General features: G+C 45.7%; 1 protein-coding gene across 33 annotated transcripts in view; it reads left to right on the plus strand.

Moving 5' to 3' along the window:
- Positions 1–38: 38 nt before the first annotated feature.
- Positions 39–20,611, plus strand: part of MAPK8IP3 (mitogen-activated protein kinase 8 interacting protein 3) — a 70,752-nt gene continuing 50,179 nt past the window's right edge. For 28 of the 33 annotated variants that reach the window (XM_056336611.1, XM_056336625.1, XM_056336623.1 and 25 more), the window contains exons 1-4: positions 40–414; positions 18,776–18,896; positions 19,672–19,742; positions 20,504–20,595. In XM_056336611.1, coding sequence (XP_056192586.1) covers positions 97–414; positions 18,776–18,896; positions 19,672–19,742; positions 20,504–20,595 — 602 coding nt within the window. In that variant the 5' untranslated portion in view covers positions 40–96. Of the gene's footprint in view, positions 415–18,775; positions 18,897–19,671; positions 19,743–20,503; positions 20,596–20,611 lie in introns of all 33 variants that reach the window. The other 5 variants (XM_056336641.1, XM_056336643.1, XM_056336645.1 and 2 more) reach the window with 2 other exon arrangements.

The raw sequence follows: 20,611 nt of genomic DNA on the forward strand, positions 1-20,611 counted from the left end.
ACGCGGCGGGCGGGGCGGCGGCGGGGCGGCGGCGGCGGCCTGGGCAGCGGCGGGGCAGCGGCGCGGCGGGGCGCGGGGGGCTGTCGGGCCGGCAGGATGCTGGAGATCCAGCTGGACGATGGCGGCGTGGGGGGGTACCCGGGCGACGATTACTGCTCGGGGTCGGTGATGTCGGAGCGGGTCTCGGGCCTCGCCAACAGCATCTACCGCGAGTTCGAGCGGCTGATCCACTGCTACGACGAGGAGGTGGTGAAGGAGCTGATGCCGCTGGTGGTGACGGTGCTGGAGAACCTGGACTCGGTTCTCACCGACAACCAGGAGCACGAGGTGGAGCTGGAGCTGCTGCGGGAGGACAACGAGCAGCTCCTCACGCAGTACGAGCGGGAGAAGGCGCTGCGCAAGCAGGCCGAGGAGGTGAGCGACGCCGCCCCGCGACCATCTTGGCCGCCCGCCGGGCGGGGGCACCGCGCCGCGGCCCCGCTGCGGCTGACGGGCGGGCAGGGCCCGCGCCGGGGGGGGGGGGGGGGGCGGCGGGCGAGGCTGCGGGGGCGGCTCGGGCCTGCGGCGGGGCGGCCTCCCGCAGGCCTCGGCGCCGTCCGCTCCATCGGCCGCCGGCGGCGGGCCCGTTCCTTCCCGGGGCGGGGCGGCGGGGGGAGCCCCGGGGTCGGCGGTACCTTCTAGAACCGGGAGCGCGGGCAGCAAGCGCGATGGGTCCCCTCCGGCGGGGGGCGCGGGGCCGCCGCCGCCCCCTCCCCTGGCTGCTGCAGGCCGCGGGGGGGCCCGGCCCGGCCCGGTCGTTCCCGCAGCGCCGCGGAGCCGGGCCGGTTGTTCCCGCGGCTGCCGCTGCGGCTGGTGCGCGCCGGCTGAAGCAGGGGGGAGGAGGCTGGACAGACCCAGCAGCGGCCCGGGGGGGCTGAGGGAGCCGCTTCGGGACGCCGGCAGCGCGCAGAGGCCTCGGCCTTCGTGCCGGCTTGTGGTTTCAGAAGCACTTCTAAAAATCGATGGTTTCGGTGCAGCCATGCAGCGCTTTCAGTGTCAGCGGTAAGCTCTTCAGCTGGAGCCAGTCGTTACCTTTAGAGTGTAGCCTCTGACTTGGGAAACTTGTTCGTGCCACAACGGCACCTTGAATCTGAGTAAAATAGTTTCCCGTTGACGCCTGCAGCCCCCGCGCCTGGGCTGGCTCCCCTGGGCCCTGGGGCGCGGCCGTGGGGGGAATGAGCCCCTCCGTGGGGAAGGGTCACAGTCCCGGGGTTACAACGACGCAGAAACGGAGAGCGCAGGTGACTTGCGCCCTGTCTTCTTCCTGCGCCTGCCCCTGCTGAAATCAAGAGCATCTTTCCAGCCGTACCGTCGGGTTGGCTGTTCAGCCTCTTGAAGTGTCAGTCTGTGAACTGGGATGAAGCAGTGGGGGGGGGGGAGAAAGTTCATCACCATCCTCGTTCCGCTACCAAATGTAATAAAAACCGTGGGGTTTTCCATCTTTTAGACTAAGAAGGCCTTGCTAGGAGTCACGTTCTGATTTGATAAGGGGTAGTTTGTGAAATAGCTTTTGAACTGGGGAACAATGTAAAGTGGCGTGTAGTATTTTCACAGACATGTTTGTGTGGCTTAATCGCGTGCAAGGAGGACGCTAACTTGAGGAGGACACTTACGGTCCATTACTAATACTGAAAGCAAGAGCCAGTCTATTAAAGTTTTAGTCCTGCATTTTAATTATGTATTAATGGACTAATAATCTTTTTAAATTATTTTGAATGCATGTAGAGGTTGAAAAATGGATCTGAATACATGAGACTACTAATTAAATGTTACGTAGAGACAGTATTTTGCAGCTTCTGAGAAACAAGTGTTTTTTTTTTAAGTGGACTGTTTATGTGGGAAAAAAATGGGCTACAAATGAGGAATGGAACAGTCCATTTGGAATGATCTTGCATCTTTGGACTTGGGTGGATTTCTGTTCCTGACTTAACAGGATACAGGATGTGTTTTCTGGAAGCACACGTAATGACAGCAGTTACATTCCCCGCAAGGAAGCTCAGGAAGCATAGCAGAATGCTGTTTGTTGAGATTTAAAAATCACTGATGATGATACTCTGTCATACTTTCACACAGCTCAGGGTAAGTGGGGAGAAAAAGTGTTTGCGAGGAGTCTTGTTACCAAAAAGGAATATATACCATACTTTTTATGAGAACAAATGGGCGTTCTGCCTCTCCATAATCCCTGTTACAAGGTCCTATATGGCTGTTACTTCCCTCTGCATATAACAAAAAGTACCTATTTGTCTGCGCCTGTTTCCCATATACCACTTGCTGTGCAGTTAATTACCTGTTATGGGGGTGAAAATCTGTGTATTACCGAGAATTCTGCTGTCCGCCAGATAACTGTAAACAATCAAAAAATGTAAAAATGTTTTTCCCCCCCTCAGAATATGGATTGCTGTTCTGTAGCAGTGCCTGTGGTAACCAGGGAAGGTGTGTCCCACTTCTTGAGCAGCGTTCAGCTTCCTGTGCTGTCCTCAAGTCCTGGGGTGAGACCTTCACTTTTAAGTGGGAGGATCCTCCTCTGGGAATGGGATTTGTCCCCTGTCTTGATTCTTCTCTGCGTGTCAGTGCTAATTGCAACGATTAAAGTGACACTGAGAGGTTGGGAGTTGGAGATGAAAAACTGATCTGTTCTCCGCTTGCAATATTGTGTCAAAAGACCCTAAGTTATAATTATTTTATCTTAGTTTATTAATTTCAAAGTAACTGAAACCACAAGTGGGCATTGTTCTCTGGCATTGTATTGTCTTGTCACCACTGCTGCAGAACCCTCAAATCTTGATGTTTCATCCTAATGCAGAAATTGTGCCCAAACAGACTCTATAGGTATGTCTTGTTAAATTAGGGCTGTTTCTAACAACTTCCATTGCATTTTCGCTAAATGCTGTAAAGGAAAGTTTTCCCTCGCAGTATTCTTCTCTCTCTTTCTCTAAGATGATGCTATATATTATCTTCTGAAACAGTCTTTGCCAAAAGCAAATTATTGCTGTATTTTCTAAATACTGTATTTTTCTAAACACTTGGGCTGCAGAGTGACTCTGTATTTTCCACTTGTCCTGGAACAGGACAGCAGAAGCACCTAGGCAAGTGGATTGAAAATAGAAATTCCTTGAAACGAGGCAATGCTGTCAGTCTCTGTGATTACAAGGCTTAGTACACAACATCTCAGTTCTCTGTGACCTCCAAGCTACTGAAGGTGTGGGATTGTGCCAGATTTTCAGTGGTTTTGTTTTCTTCCGTCTGTTCCGTATAATGGATCAACATAGGGTAATTATGGCTTGTGTGGTACGGTGTTTCATGGAATCACAGCATTGTTTAGTTTGGTGGTGGCCTCTGGAGATCATCTAGCCTGACACCCTCTGCTGAAGCAGGGTCAGCTGGAGCCGGTCACCCAGGACCATATCCAAGCAGTATTTGAATTTCTTCAAGGATGGAGGATCCACCACCTCTCTGGGCAGCCTGTGCCAGTGCTTAGTCACCCTCACAGTGAAAAAGGGTTTTTTGGTGCTCAGAGTTCCTGATGCTCCAGTGTTCCAGTTTTTGCCCATTGCCTCTTTGTCCTGTCACTGGAAAGAGCCTGGAACTGTCCTCTCTGCACCTTCCCTTCAAGTATTTATATACATTGATGAGGTCCACTGAGCCTTCTCTTCTCCAGGTGCTCCAGCCCCTTCATCATCCTTGTGGCCCTTCAGTAGACTTTCTCCAGCAGTACCCTCTCTCTCTTGTGCTGGAGAGCCCAGCACTGGGCACAGCACTCCAGGTGTGCCCTCACCAGTGCTGAATAAAGCAGAGGAATCACCTCCTCAACCTGCCAGCAGTAGCTGAGGACACCATTCAACTTCTTTGCCGCAAGGGCACATTGTTGGCTCATGTTCAACTTGGTGCCCACCAGGACCCCCAGTTCTCTGCCAAGCTGCTGTCCAGCTGGGTGGCCCCAGCATATACTGGTGCCTGGGCCTGTAGTTCCCCATGTGTAGGACCCAGAAAGGCTGTGAACTGTAAAAGCCCTTTGCTGGCATTGCCACTGTGAGACTCGTGTTCAAGGGATACTTAGGTGTCATCCTCTCTCACTTCAAAAAAAAAAAAAAAAAAAAAAGCAAGATCTCTGCCTTCTGATGGCATGTTGCTGTGGCCATCGCTTCCTCATTATGGCTTGCAATTTGCGTTATTATTTTACGTGATAAGCATGTTCCCTTACCAGTATTTTATTTTTATGTTTAAAGATTCCCTTGGTCAGTGTTTTGGGAAGAGATGGTCCTTTGCGAGAGGCATGGACTGTAGATACCACAGATTTCTCTGTGGTTTGGGGTCCTTGGAGAGCTCTCCACCTGGGTGGCAATTTTGCAAGTTCACTAGCTCCTGTCTGCATCTCAAACAACAGAAAGGCTTTCGAAAATTCTGCCCCAGCTCTGCTCCAGATTTTGTTAAGGGATACTTTAAATATCATCTCTGCCTGGTACACTAATTCCCGTTAAGAAGATGATGAGGAAGGGTGATAGAAGTGGTGCTCTGTGCTCCAGCCTCTAGTGTTCTCCACTGCGTGTGCTTTTCCCCTTTCTGCCTTGTATTTTCTTTCTGTGTGAAACGAATCGCAGCCTGGGAAGGCACTTTCTGTTTCCCCAGCCTGAAACCTGACCTCACAAATAGCTGATTTATGGGAATTTCTGCAGCTTGATGGTGACCTCATAGCATCAGAGGAAAGCGTTTGGGAATAGCAGATACCAGAAAAAGGCTTTGCTTATCACATGGATCCTTTCCACTTATATGCAGTTGGAAGTGATGGGCAGGCATGTAATGCAGACTTGCTGCACAGCTGTCTGTGTACAAGATCTGTCTCTATATTCTTCAGATGCCTCTTGGTCCATTCCCACAGCTTGCAGGCACTGTCAGATTTCACCAACAGAAAGACCAGCAGGATCTGTGTCATTTTTAGAGGGTTCTTCCACTTTGTCTTGAGTTCTCTTTTGCAGTTGTCTTGATCTACAAAAGCTGTTGGTCCCAGAGAAACTAGTCTTCATTTTAGTGAAAATCGTATTTTTAATGATTTTTTTTCTACTGAGCATATGAATGTTAGATTTCATATTTATGATACTCTCCTCCTTGCTTGTTGTAAGTATCCAAAATATATCCATTTAGTTGTTCAGAAGTAAAAGGCAACAGAAGTGTGTCTGTAAAGTGATCCTATGTTGTCTGGGTGAGACAGACCTTAAATCATGGAAATATTAATCATCTTTTCTCATTTTTCTCTAGTGTCTTTTGTCAGTGACACCAATTGAACATGATTTGGAATTCATCACAATATTGCAGATTATGATTAAAACCCAGCAACTGCAGATAGTAAAATTAACTCCAGATATTTAAAAAGGAAGCAACAACAAAAATGTTTCTGGAGACCCCTGTATTTCAAATTAATATCTAAATAGGCAGTGCTACTTACAACGATTCTAGTTTTCTCCTTGCCCTCTTAAATGGTAAAATAAACTTATTAGCTGTCCTTGCCAATAGTGACAACCTTGTCACTGCTTTGGCCTACAATCGGCATGTCCACCGTGTGAAGGATGGTAATCTTTGGATTCTGAGCCTTTCCTTACAAAAAATTGTGGTGATAAAACTAAATAGGATTGTAAGCCAAAGATATCACATCGCGTTGCATGTCTCCTGATGCAGGGCTAGAATCGATGTTAATGCAAATAACAGTGACAGAGATAATTCTTTCCTTCCCCCAAAGGTGAACTAGGGGAATTTGCTGGGAAATAATTAAACAGTGCCTTTGCTCTGCTCAGATGCAATGGTCAAGAGTTGCTTCTGCAAGCAGAAGGAGGGTTTGCTGCTGGACTGGTTCCTGCTCTGCCCTTACACCTGCCAGTGTGACACCAGGGAAGAGACAGTCTGCAGAGGTTTAAGAGCAGCAGCCAGTCTCTTCCCTCTCCACAGTAGGATTTTAGTGTAATGGCAGTCTGCCCTTTTTTATTTGCTTCCTTCTTTGTGCATTGCTCCATCAGGAGTAAGGCGAGTCAGCACGTGGTAGGGTATAGACTAGGGGCAACAGCGTGGATGAAACAGGCTGGCAGCAGCGTGGCATCCTGAAAGATGCAGAACGTACCAGTCTGTTCCCAGGACCTCATCTCCCATGGCATCTGTCTTCGTGATGGGCTAGTCAGTGCTGGTTTTGAGGTGCAGGACAGAGATAGATCCTGCTGGTGAGAAGCCAAGCTGGTCTGATGGAGGGGTACCAAATGCAGACTGAGGCCAGCACCTGCCTCCCTACAGCCTCCTTACAGGTTGTAGAGAGTGGGAAGGTCCCCCCTCAGCCTCCTTGTCTCCGGGCTAAACACCCCCAGTTCCCTCAGCCGCTCCTCATCAGACCTGTGCCTCAGCCCCCTCCCCAGCTCCGTTTCCATCTCTGGACACGCTCCAGCCCCTCCGCGTCCCCAAGAGGGGCCCAAAGCTGAATGCAGCATTCAAGGTGCGGCGCACCAGTGCCGAGTACAGGGGGACGGTCCCCGCGCCGGTCCTGCTGGCCACACTGGGAGAGAAGCCAGGATGCTGTTGGCCTTTTTGGCCATCTGGGCACACTGCTAGCTCACATTCAGCCGGCCGTCGCCAGCCCCCCAGGTCCCTTCCTGCAGGGCAGCTTTCCAGCCACCCTTCCCCAAGCCTGCAGCTCTGTGTGGGGCTGTTGTGCCCCACGTGCAGGACCCAGCGCTGAGCCTCGTGGAACCTCGTATCATTGGCCTCAGCCCATCGGCCCAGCCTGCCCAGGTCCCTCTGCAGAGCTCCTGCCCTCCAGCAGATGCACGATTCCCCCAGCTGGGTGTCATCTGCAAACGTACTGCGGGTGCACTCGCTCCCCTCGTCCAGATAGTCAATAAAGATATTGAGCAGGGCTGGCCCTGATGCTGAGCCCTGGGAAGCACCAGATAGAACAAATGTTCTGTCAGGTAAGACATTGTAACAGGTGTGGACACTTCTGCTATTTTAGAAAAGTAGTGTTAGAGTGGTGAAAGTTCTGTACGGCTTTGAAACACCTCAGGATTGCTTCCTATGAAGGTCTGAGCAGCTACTAATACATGTATTTTTTTCATTTAGATCATGACGATGTGGTGCCATAGGTATGAGACATACCTGCTAGAAATATCCTTCCCTTCAGGGTGAAAGAGAGGTTCATAAAATACAGATGAAAAATTTGTTGAAATACAGGATGGCTGTGGCAGCTGGCCTCTTCACTTACGCCTGACACTTAACAGAATTTAACAAAAATTCCTTTTGCACAAGGAATTTGTCTTCTCCAGTGTCACAGCTACATGAAGAGTGTGTGGCTTGGTAGCTTTGCGCACACAAAAGTTTGTTTTTAAGGTGTGTTTGTGCACTAGATTGGAGTTGGTATCAGTTTTATCCGTAGTACACCAGAGTGACTGAAAATAAGCTCCAGTAACTGATCTTAATTATTTAAATAGATGTTTCCCACTCTAAATGATGTATTTTATTTTGTTTATTGCTTTGTGCTTTTCTGTAGTCTTTTAAAGGCAAATTCTTTCTCACTGGTTTGATGCCATTTGGCTCTGTGTATATATAAAATAAAGAGATACAGTATTTACACACATCTACTTAAGAAGTTGTACTAGTCGTACTTCTTACTGCATTTTTATTTTACTTGAAAATGGTGAAAGACCTGTTAGAGGACTAATACTTTCTCTTTCAGTGTTTGAACATAATAGTGTTGAACAGATACTACCATACATTCACATTCAATCTCTTGAGCATTTATGTTTAAAAGCACGTTCAATTTAAACTAAAATGATATTTTTATCGTTAGATTTGTGTATACCTCACACTAGGTGCCTTCTACCCTGAGAAATCTCCTCTATTTACTAGTGTAAGGAGAAGTCTGCTTTGAAGGGGCGTCCTCGTGCGGCGCCTTGGCAGGGTCCTGTGGTGCCCCCAGTTCTGCATGGGGGAGACAGAGCTTGTGGTGGCCCAGCCGTGGGTGCCTGCTGGGGCTGCGCAGGGTCTCTGCTTCCCTCTTTTTCCCCTCTCTGGAGGTCCCAGTCCAGCAGAACACGTGCCACACGTTCAGCTTTGGGGGCACCACAGGCTCCCATCAGTTGTGCTGATCACGACCGTGGTGCTGAGGTTGGCTGTCTGGTGATGGCTGTCAGCTTCATTCCTTCCTTGGTGGCTGTGGCTTCAGCGTGGGCCGTACCCCTGTTCTAGGGCCCTGCCGAGGGCGCGCAGGCAGCGGGCCGTGCTCTTCCCACCAGCCTGCTACCTGTTCTGCCAGAGTCTCGATGGCTGCTCTGCTGCTCACTTCAATGTGGTCTTTGGCGAATCTTCTGCTTGCTTTGTTGCAATTTTTCATATCTGTAAAAAAAATTATTTAAGCACCTCTCAGGATAATTATGTGTTTTAACACAGTTTTTCATCGCAACTACCTTTTGTAGCAGCATTAAATGCAATTTCATCATCTTTGTAACTCCAGTTATTTGAAACACTGCCTACATTTTACCAGCCCCACCTTGGTCTCATCTCCCTGCTTTCTTTCCTTTTTGTTCCTTCATCTGGGTGACTTTTGTAGTGTGTAGCCTGAGCTGGATTGAAATTGCCACATAATTTGCACCATAATTCCAGATACAGAAGTACATACAACATACAATTACATTTTAGTCCTCACAAAAGAAGAAAAGTTTACATTACTAGCTTGCATAATTTTGAGGTTTTTTCCTTTCTGAAATGTCTGTTCCATTAATACTTTTTTCATTATCCATTGTTATCCATGCTCTGTTTCTGTTCGACATTTAAAAACAGTGCATCAGTGTCTTTTTTCCCCCTTAATGGAGGCTCGTGCGAAGCTATCCAGGAAACAGAAAAATGTGAGTTCAGTAATGCAATGCCATCCACAAAAAAACTTAATAAAAACAGGGAGGTAAGAGTTTGGATAGCGATTGTTTGGTGCTCTCTACTTGCTGCACTTGTGCTATGATGATCTCTATGATTTGAGAGAAAATTAACATCTACACTCTTGAAATAAGGAAAGTTATCTTAAACTAGTATTTACCATGTAATTTCACTGAGAATGGCTCTGTCCAAATGGCCAGCTTTCACAGTACAGCCCGTTGTGGAAGCAGCATGTGAAGCAGGAGGTCTGTGCATGTCACGATGTGATGGGTGTTCGGCATCCACTCAATCTGTTGCTTTAATACTGAATGGTCTATTACTATATGTTCATACACACATACATACAAGGTAATATTAGTATTAAATATGCATGTAGCTATAGTATGTATAGTCATAACGCTGGAAACTGTGTTAGTGTAAGTTGTGTTACTCCAGACTTGGTCCCTACGGACTTCTTAACGCATGGTAATTTTTGCACCAAATCTGCAACTATTTTGCCTCCAGCATTCTTAGAAAGACGCCCACTCGTAATTAAAAACTTAGGACAATAACACTGGAAGGGACTTTCTGAGTCAGCATGTCCAGTCCCATGGTATTGCAGGCAATTGAGTTATATAATCCGTTTCATAAATATGTCAAGCTTTGTCTTAAAACCATTAGTGAAACCTCCTGCCTCTACTCTTACCTTCTTCTAAATTGCAGTGGAGTTGTTTTTTTTTTTTATTCATGGCCTGGATTTACTGGTTTGTTCTTGTGCCAGCACTGTCCTTTACTATTAGCAAGTTTTTGCTCTATCAAATATTGATGTCTGCTGTATTAAGGGAGGCTGGTCCTGTCCTCTCTTGGTCTCCATTTGCAAGGTGTTGGAGCCAAGTTTTCTGTTCTCTCGCCGAAGCAGGGGGGTGAGCTGGCCTGTGCCACATGTCCTGCTACCATGGAGGTGCCCTCATGTCACCTGGCCTTGTTTTACAGATTCCCTCGTCCCCCTTGAGTGACAGTTAGCCACATCTGGTGCCTGGGTTGGTCCTCCCTGAGAGGTGGGAGGAATGGCAGGTGGTTCTCCAGGTAGCTCTTACCAGTGCTTTGTGCGGTGGTAGGAATGCTCTCCTGGTAGTGTCCCAGTTGCCTTTTTCAAAGTTCTTGTAATAAGATTTATCTGAGGGCTGTTGCCTTTGTTGGCATGGCGCAGTGCAGTCTGTGTGACATGGAGTGGCAGGAGGTGGCAGCATGTCCATCCCCTCTCTGCCCTCTTCACACTGCAGTTGCAGCTGGCCCAGAGCACGTCACCGTGGGGCCCGATTAACTCATCGTTCTGTCATCAGCTCCTTCCTCTCGACCCTCCTCGTTGCAGCAGAAATGGCTGTCCCTACGTGCGTGCTCTTGCACTTGTGTGGGGTTCAGCCCCAGTATTGCTCTGCTCTTCGGCATCGTACAGTTCTTCCCCTGTGATGCTCTGGTTCTCTGTAGTGCTGATGGCACCTTCTGGCCTTGTGTCATCTGCAAGACTTGACAGCCACACCACCTTTATTGTTGGCCATGCTTGCCGATGGACGTACAGGATGAGGCTGTTCCAAGGCAGTTCGGAGAAGAGCTCCACTAGCTGCCCTTCCCTTCCTTGCACGCCCCTTTCCTCCACTGCATCTTCTGTCCCCAGTAAGCATGTTGTTAATCCCGCTGGGATATGGTGCGGCCAGAGGGGTGAACTCCCTTACGAGAAAAGTGATGTTCCTTTGAAGAAAGGCTCGGATCCCTTGGAACAGGAATATAGGAGATGGTAATCTTTGCATAAATCAATAAAAAAAAAGAAGTTTTTTCACAGAAGGCGCTCAAAGACTGATCTATGACTATAGAGTATTTAGCAAATGAAAGATGTCTTTTTGACTTCTTGAAGTTAGCAACAGGAACAGAAATCTTTATCTCCAAGCTCTGCTAACGTAAAAGAAATCTTATTTCACTAGAAGATTGTATGCTTTTATGGAGATGGAATTGTTCCTTCAGGGGTGCGTTTGTCTTTGAAGAGGACAGCAAAGATTCAGACACAGGGCACAGCTGAGAGAATCCTTTCATCATGAAACTGTATACTGTGTGTCACTATGGACTAATAAATTCTAAAAACTAAGTTAAAAATACATTTAAAATGGCATTATAATGTGTCAGAATGGGAAGGAGGAGGAACGGGTTGTTCTTTTTTATGATGTTTTGGCCATTCTACTAGTAAATGGCCTTGTCCACTGTCAGCTTTATCTGAGGTCAGAGACCTCAGCCAAGGAAGGCTGGCACTTATTTTTCCATATTAAAGGCATATTTATGTATAAGCGTCTTCATGTGAATCAGTGTTATGTGTCTTAGGTATTCAGTATAGAATTATTAATATAATCATGCATTCCTAGTATAAACCACCTCTTTGTCCCAAGGCTGATGCGTAACCTGTGTTGTCCTGTGAATACGGTTTGAAGTTCAGGCCAAGCTCTGCAATGAAATAAGTGTTTTTGTATCACAGCTATCAAACTGTGATTGCGTAATTGCCAAATACAGCAGAAATGGGGAGCCCACTCAGAGCAGAACAAGTCAAGTTGGAGAACACAGTCATGGTTTGCTGACTTTTGTGGTAAGTGCAGGGTAAGATTTTGATCAGTCATGAAATTTTAGAGGGTAAATAAATTATCTGTGAGTTTTAAAAGTTGTGAGATAGGGGTTTTAAATTGTCAGTTGCTTCATTTCACAGTTGCAGCTGAACCTCTTTTCAGCTTGTGGGCTGTCTGCTGTTTGTTGGCGTACTTGTGGGAATGCTACAGTTCGGTCTTTTGAATGATGTCTTATAAAGCTAATACCTGAGATAGATTCTTCTTGTTTGCAGTAACTAAGATCCTTCTGAGATGGGGAAGATGTGGGCTGTTATTTACACTTACTGATGCATATTTTCTCGTGGCACTGTTGCTGTTTTGGGTCTCTTTTATATGGATGACAGATGCATTGTAGTTTTACGGCATGTCAATACTGCTGGGGAGCACCCAGGCTGCAGGGGCATCTGGGGTTTGCTCCTGAGGTGCTGTGGCTGGGATTGACCTAGGTCACCTGGATAAGGGTTTTCTGAAGGCAAGGGTTTTCCGGGAGAAATTCTGAGAATTGCTCGGAGCACCCTCAAACCCATGGGTCTGTCACCTCGGGGCACTGGAGAGCAAGGTGAATGATTATCAGGTGAAATTCAAGGAGTCTCTTTTTTACCTGCTAGTGAAACTGCTTTCAGGGAGCCAAAACGTTGCTAAAATTCATGTGATATTTGATACAACATGTTGGAAACTCAGGTGTGCTTTTGGTGCTGTGTGTGGGCTGACGGCTGTAGTTTTCTATTTATTTGAGGATACATTGCAGCTGTTGAGACCAGCGAAGGAGGGCGGCCTGAAGTATTTGCAAAACCTTTGTTTTCATAAGGGAAACGCTAAGTATGTCTGTTCTGCCTCTCTTACGGGTAGGAACTAGGAATGTTTTCATGCAATGGAGTCAAGTCACTGTTGATGTGAGGTAGACAAGACTCCATTTCTTGGTCTGCTTCAGCTTTGCTTAAATAAATTGCTTGACTTTACATAAAATGCCTAAAGGGATAAAAATCTGAACGTCTGTTCATAGTTTGAGATTTTTAACTCTCTGTTGATGTTTGCACAGCTCTCTAATGCTCTTCTAAAATGTAGCCGCAGCAGTGTAGGCTGGCTCATGAAGTGAGAAGCAGAATTCTCTTGTTACTGACTGTTTGAGATGGAAGTTGTTTCCTGAGGGAGCATTTTGCTGCTGACCACCGTAATTTTGAGAAGTGGCTTAACTTAAGGATCCCTTTCCTGACTGTCAAAGCGAAAAGATGTAGCACCCTGTTCCTGAAGCTCTGGCGTTGTTGGTATCTGACTGTTGGAAGCGTGACGGGCTGATTGCGGTGCGGGATACCTTGTGGCAGGCTTTGGCTCCGTCAGGAAGGGATCTCTCTTCCTGAAGCTGCCGTTGAGTGAAGTGGGTCCCGTTCAAGAGCAGAACCACGTCTTCACCTTGAGTAGCGTGTGGGACGCAGCAGCAGCGGGCCCGGCCGTGGGACTGGAGATTTGGGTTTGGATGGGTCAGATCTGAGCAGCCAGGACTTTAGCCTCTTCCTTCGTCGTGGCTGTCTAAGGCAACACGCTCTCACACAGCTCCCCAGGCTGCCGTCCTGGCCCCACCAGACGCTGCCCAGGGGCCATGAGGTGGGCTTCCAGCCGGCCCTGCGCCCTGGCCTGCAGGCGCCTGCGGTGGCGGTGGCCTCCAGGGGAGCCACCTGCGGCAGGACCCCAGCCCTGCTTGCCCAGCACGCCTCTCTTTCTCAGCGGGGGTCTCTGCCAGGTGTGTGCTTCTTGCTTCTTGGCACAGTGCTGCTCTTGCCGCTGCAGCGCTGCCAGGGCCGAGGGGCTGGGGGTGAGGCTGAGCCCGAGCCTGCGGCGCTCCCCACACCATGTGTACCCCGGCACATGCCGCCATTGGCGGCCATGGAATGAGATCTCTGCATATATGTGCATCTCGCCACTCTGCTTGATTTATCACTGATGTGATGTGATGTTTTCTGATTATATGGTACTATTTTTAGTCATTTTTTTTTCCTTTGCAAAAGGCAGTAAAGCAGGATGCCAAGCAAGCTGCATTGTACCGCTCTATTTTTATAGTAGTCATTCTTTCACCTTAAGACGATGTTGTGCTAGATATTTCCACTGTAAAGACTAGTGTGCGAGCCGTTGTTGTTTGGCATAATCCTGGGTTATATTACAGTTACCCTGCTTGAAATCCGGGGATAGAGGCCAGCAGAAAAGAATCCATGTGACTGAGTTTTATATATAACAGTTTCATACTCCAGTTTTCTTAGATCACTGAGGTGATTAACCGTTTAGCTGTGACTGCTTGTATTCAGAAATAATTCTTTGAAAGCAGATGTAGAGGCTCTGGAAGGAATAGTAAAAATGATAAAAAAATAGTAAAAATAATAATACTGTGGTCAGCCTTGCTATTGAGAACTGCTGGAAGTATGGGCTGTTTCTTCTTCCAGTGCACCCAGCTACTTTGTCATGGTGGGATCAAAACCCACCAAAATACTTAACCACCAGTGGAATTACTTAGTCCTTTTTATTTCTGTTTTCTAAATACCTTTACTGCATCTCCATGAAGATGGAGCTGAGAGCTGTGAAGTCACCGAGGTGTGGGTCTGAACTGACCTCGGTGCCACGAGGCCATCGGACAAGATCAGTTGCAGCACCAGGCTCTGCAAATGAGAAACCCCTTGGAATAAAGGGCAGCTCGTAGCAGCAGGTTAAGCCTGTGGTCCTTTGCCAGCACTGGTGTTTGGTTTTGTTTTTTTTTTATTTCTTTGCTTCTTGGCAGCACCAAAATAAAAGAATGCAGTCAGCAAATCTGCATTTCAGTTTTTAAACTTAGTACCCTGGTCATTTTAAATTCGTGGCAGAGTATTTTTGTAAATAGCGTTATCTCAGTTATTTTAAGATGTCTTTAAAAAGACTGTAAGGCTATGCTGTTTGGTTTTGTGGTGGGTTTTTTTTTGGCCCGCTCTTACCCTGTTAAATATGTAAGTTTATAATGAAGCAAGAGTAATGTCTGCAGTATCTGCTTTGAGTTAAGTCACTGGAATTTTTGCTGTTTCTGAGGCCAGAAGTATGGATTTGATTCACGTGAAGATTCTTCTCCTTTATGAAGGCTTTGCTGGTTTTCGTTAGCACCCACAGAGATGTGGAGCTTTGTCTTAGTGTATTGAACATTTGCGCAGCGTTTAGATAGAATTGACTGTGCACAAACATAGATGGAAAACACGAGAAATGACAGACCAGGGGGATACTTCTGTTATGACTGGGTTTGGTGATTTTTTGTAAATGTTACAGACATTAAATGCTCAGATAGTAAGGTGATTTTCAAGTTAGCGTCCCCTCTTTCTATTTATTTTTAGGAGGTTTAAAAGTAACTCTTCAAGTTACTGAGATCATTCCCAGGGCTTCAGTAGGGCCAGGATTGTACAAATGCACCTGAAGTGTCTGTTCTATGCAAACTCCAGGCACTGCCTAGTTGTGCTTGTGGTTGTGCTCATGTTCCTGAGCAAGGTCATTTCGACCTCTGTGGCTTTTAGTGGCTAGTCAGTCTCGTCTCTGGATGCTGTTGCTGGCTTACTAGAAAAAAAATAAAGCCTGCCTGAAGGTCCTGATGAGAGCTGACTTGTACCACAAAGGCTGAGTGGCAGCGACTGTGTGCTAAGCTGTCCCCTCAGTCAGGAGCGTGCTTTCCTTGGGGACAACCCTGGCAGTGGAGCCTTCCCTCCCCATCCCACTGGTGTGGCCATTTGCTTCTCTCTGGATCTGGGACCTTTCCTGCTCTCAGCCCTTCTGATGCACGAGGAGAACCTCAGGTGAGAGGCTTCTGATGCAGGAGCAGCTAAAAGGTGCTTCAAAGGCTGGGAAAGTAAAGAGCCCTTGGGTCCCTGCGTGCAAATGTCCTCGTTCAAACTGTTCAGCAGACAGAACAGGACATACTGCTATATGTTTATCTGAAATGCTGTTCTTCCCTGGGAATACTTAGGGTAATACTAATTTTTAATATTGTTGTCTCCATGTGTTTTTCTTCTCCAGATAGTTAATTGACTTCTAGTTTTTGGTTTCGTTGATTACTTTTAGGCTGCAAAATAGACAGGGCTGAATAAGAAAACAGAGCCACACTTGTAGAAGATTTAATCTTTCAATCGGTTTCCTCTGAATTAAACCAAAACAAATCCAGGAATCCTATTAAAGATGACCTACATAGTGGGAATAAAATTGAGCTTGTGCCTTCTTTTGCTTCCTAATATACTGCCAGGAAATATGTGAATGTTTTCCTTAAAGTTCATTCATTTTTATTGCTGCTAAAAACCTCATTCCTGCCTGGCCTGGGTGGCATGCTCTTTCTTGGATGGAGAATTGGGAGCAAGAGGGCATCTTGAGCCAGGAAGGTAGTGAAAGCTGAGCCAATGCAATGTGATGGGGATTTAGCCCTTGGCTGTAATTAAAAGCGTTTGTCAACAGAGCTTTAGCACAGAGTGGTTCCAGCAAAACCCTGCAAGGAGATGGAGATTATACCAGGTAAATAACTCTTTTGTTAGTGTGGCTTCAATCAGTCCTCCAAATGGAGCAAGTTAAAACTGCTGCTTCTCTAGGTCTGTGGCTCTGTGTAACTGTGTCAGTTAGGATTTTTTTTTCCTTTTTACTCATTCTGGAATTTTATTGTTATTCTAGAAAATGTTTCAAGAATAAATCCGAAAATTTACAGAGTGGATTGCTTTATAAATTTCTCAAAATCCATAGAACAGCTTGCTGGATATTTGTGACTAGGGGATTTCAATGCTTAATTGACGTCTCAGAGGAAAATGCTAACTTAAAAATCTAAAACCCTGTACAGTCTTAGAGTTTAATTAAGAAGTAAATGTTTAGCTTCTCAGATAACTCCTTTATAGTGGAAGAAAGTTATTGGCATTTCTGGTATTTCGAGAAAATACTGCTGGAAAACAACCATAAGGCAGGGAAAATAACCCATTTTTGCAGTGATTTTGGGGCAGGAAGGAAAAGATAGTTAGAGGCCCAGTTAAAGATTGAAGGCACTGCAGAACACAGAGTGCAGGACAATGAGATGTGGCTAAAATGTGTTTGTTTCTATAAATACAGGTATGTAGGAATGAAAACTGACTCATTGTTAAGATGGATTTACCGAACGGTTTTAAAAATCTGCAAGAATAATAAATGCTGTAGCCTTTCAGTTGTCTACAGAGAGAAGATCCAGTTCACGAACATAATGTTGGCTCCAGTGTCATTGCTAATGACTGCAGTAAAAGTAACAGGAGAAGTGCATAGGACTTATTCTGAGAATGCAGTCAAATACTGTGCATATTGTTTTATGTGCAGAGTTTTACAAAATAATCTTACTGTGCATTTAAATGCATTTGTTTCCTAGGGAATCTTATCAAAAAATTACTTTCACCAGATTCTTTCTCTTTCAGAGTGCAATGAGGCTTTACTTTGTTAAATTAAAATTGCCATGTCCTCTTGAGTAGCATTATTTGTGGAGAGCAACACTTTCCCCTGTGCAGAGTACAGAGCGTGAGAGAAGGTTTTTCTTCCCCGGTATCCATACTTTTAGAAAGAGGAGATTTCAGCCAGCTGATGTGCGTGTGCTGGTGGATCTATAAACATCTGAAAGGCAGATTAAAGCTGTCCCGGCTTTAGTTCCAGCTCACTCTCTTCCTCTGCAGTTCTGAATCCAGGGCTGCTCCTGGCCTTGGCTGTGCTCTTGCTGCTCAGCTGATGAGTTGGTGTTCTAATTACCAGACTGGTTGGTGCAGATGACTCTGTAGCTTTATCTTCCTTGGATGCAGCTGGTAGGAGTAATATAACAAGACTTGAATTTTTGGGTTCATAAGGCCAGGATAGGACTTGTTCTGCAGCTAGTGAGATAGCTTTAGTATCCTCCGCCAGTGTAAGTGTGGTGGTACTGGGCTTTAGACTTGGTTTGCTGTGGAGAAGATGTATGTGGTTAATGGAGCAAATGTTTTCTGAGCCTTACGGATTTTTCCACAAATGTATGTCAGGGGTGTTACTAGAACCGCCTCAGTTTCTGAGTCCAGAAGTATGGGTTATGGATCGTTATTGCATATGGATATGTATTAGTGTTTTGTGCAGAAGAACTCTTGTGACCTCATGTAGTACAAGAACCAGGCTTAAGTTTAAGTATACACAGAGATTTGAAGGTGCTCGTCACTTTCCAGGGGCCTTTAATTATTTTTTATATTTATAATGTTTAGCTTAAATATTTCATGAGAGTAACTGCGACTACAGTGGAGCTAAATTGAATGTTTCACGTGGTTTACTTTTCTTTGCTGTGCATGCTAATATCCAATGCAGAGAATGACAAAAGCTCCCAGGTCAAAAGTGACATTTTACAGAAATAATAACCTGATATTAGGTATTCTTCTATTGTATTGAAATGAGTATATCTTATCTATAAAAATCTTTCCTTCAGCCCAACGTTCTATGCATGAGCTATGTGCACAGCTGCCACTTTGTTGTCACTAATCAGAGTTAGCAGCAATGATGCCTTCCCTCCCTTCTTTGCTAAGAGCAGCTAGCCAAGCTTTTTCTTGCTAGGTATAAATTTGTTAAAATTCTGCAGTGAGAATCTGCTCCTCTGCCTGTTTCGCTCCTCCTCTTGGCTCCGGTGTACCACAGAGCCCTTCTGGAGTTTGCTGCTGGGGCAGGTCACTATCTCTGGGTGCAGAGGTTGCTCTCAGCTGCCTGCAGGTGTGGCTAGGTTTTCCAAAAGACTTGCATGGTCCTGCAAAACTTACCCACCACTTGAATTGTAGGTGAAGCTTTCTAAAACTGCTGAAACAGAAGAATCTGTCTGAAGAGTTCTGACATATGTATTTGTAAATGTTTGACCACAGAAATAGAATTTGTCTTCTCTGCCATCAAATTAACAGGAATCAAAATTTAGCTTGGCATGAGGAAGAGCAATGTTGCTGAAGATAATAGAGTTGCACTGGTTTACATAACTTGTGTTGGACCATAGCTTATATATTACTTGTCTATTAAAGATACCTAATACCTTCTCATATAAAATAATCTCTTCAGTTTGATTAAATGCTATTGTACTAATTACAGTACTTAAAAATTCTTACTTCTTATGTTCTGATTTATATTATCTCAATTTTTCTTTTTTTGTGAGGAGAAGTCATATAGGGCAAACACATTTTACGTTTCTTACTCATCTGTGCCTCCTTCTCTGCTACTTCTTCCCTATTCAGAAGTTTATAGAGTTTGAAGATGCACTGGAGCAGGAGAAGAAAGAACTACAAATCCAAGTGGAACACCTTGAATTTCAGACTCGACAGCTGGAGCTGAAGACCAAAAACTATGCAGATCAAAGTAAGCAAAGTTGTATACCAGACATGATTGTACACTTTTGACTTCCACACACACAGACTGCTACTTGGAAAATATGGTTCATACTTTTTGTTTTAGTGTCATTTAGGCAAAGCCTGAAATGTCTGGTTGTCCCCTACTTAGCTATAAAATTCTGAGCCTTCTAAAGGATGGGATGCGTCCACCTAATTTAGTAGAGGCTTCATTGCTTCTGTTGTGTGGGGCATGCTCAGTCCATCCAGAGGCAAGATTTGGGCCGCTATTGAAGCTTCAGAACCTGGTTTCCAGTTTCTCCTTGTCCCTGGATAGAACATCCCTTTTTTTTCTCATACACTGTCACATTTGATTGTTTGTTTGTTTATTTTTACAAACACTTTCTAAATGGTGCAGCCATGGTTTCTTGGCTGGAGTTCCCCTCAGCCAGTTCACTGATGTTTTGTCCAGTACTCCTGCTCCTCAAATAGTCAGAAGCACCTATTCCAGATGGTAATTAAAATTGTTGTCAAACTGGGACACTTAAGTGGCACCAGGCTACTGCTGAGGAAGTCTGCTTCTATGCTCTTTACTGCACTATTTGGTCTGCTGATTTTGGCAGCATGCAGGCACCCATGAATACAGTTTGTAATGAAGACCAGATCCTGCAATTTGCGTTATTCTGTTTCCGTTTGTTTTGTTCCAAAGATATAAATTGATTTCTAACAAAATAGGCTTTGAGACTTCTAGTTTCTTTTGAGAGCCTGATGTGTGTTAGCTGATGGTTGCAATCTTCTCTTCATAGTTTCGCGGCTGGAGGAACGTGAATCGGAAATGAAGAAAGAGTATAATGCTCTACATCAACGTCACACAGAGGTAGGATGTCATCTTATTATTTCTAAATAACTAAACAAACTTTTAGCCTATACGTAAAGTCATATCAAAGAATTCAGCTTTACAGTGGTAGTGATGACTAGAGCTTCTGAACTTTGGGAACATCAAAATTATCTGAATGGAGGAGGTAAAGAGGATGGAGCTAGGCTCTTCTCAGTGGTGCCCAGTGACAAGACCGGAGGCAACTGCCATGAAATGGAACAAAGAAGCCTTCCTCTGAACATGAGTAAAAATGTCTTTACTATGTGGATGATGAGCACTGGCACAGGTTGCTGAGAGATGTGGTGGAGTCTCCATCCTTGGGAGATAATCAGAAGCCACCTGGACATGGTCCTGGACAACATACTCTAGGTGTCCCTGTTTGAGCAGGGACGTTGGACCCAATGGACCCCAGCGGGTTCTTTCCATCGTCAACTGTTCTGTGATTCTGTGAGCAGTGCCCAACTACCTCATCTCCCCCTGGCAGCAAGCGTTCAGGAGACGTCTTACACTATTATTGGATATGCTTTTTCATGGCTTTTCTGTTACAAGATTAAGCTTAAATCATTTCCGACACTATTTGCTGTCAGATTTTCTGTCAGATTAGTCTATTCACTTATATCATCAGCTTAGAAGGCCAGAGCAAAGGCAAGGAGATGTGCAAAACAGGAAAGGGAATTGGAAATGGGTGCTGGAGAGGATCAAGCAAAAGCAGAAAGCTGGTCTTCTCCTCTGTTTGGCTCATGGATTTTCTCTCCTCACAGATGATTCAAACCTATGTGGAACACATTGAGCGATCCAAGATGCAGCAAGTTGGGGGAAATAATCAAACTGAGAGCAGTCTACCTGGGAGAAGGTAGGGCCATAACCTC

The sequence above is a fragment of the Falco biarmicus genome, chromosome 4 (genome assembly GCF_023638135.1).
Source record: "Falco biarmicus isolate bFalBia1 chromosome 4, bFalBia1.pri, whole genome shotgun sequence".
In the NCBI taxonomy this organism is placed as follows: domain Eukaryota; kingdom Metazoa; phylum Chordata; class Aves; order Falconiformes; family Falconidae; genus Falco; species Falco biarmicus.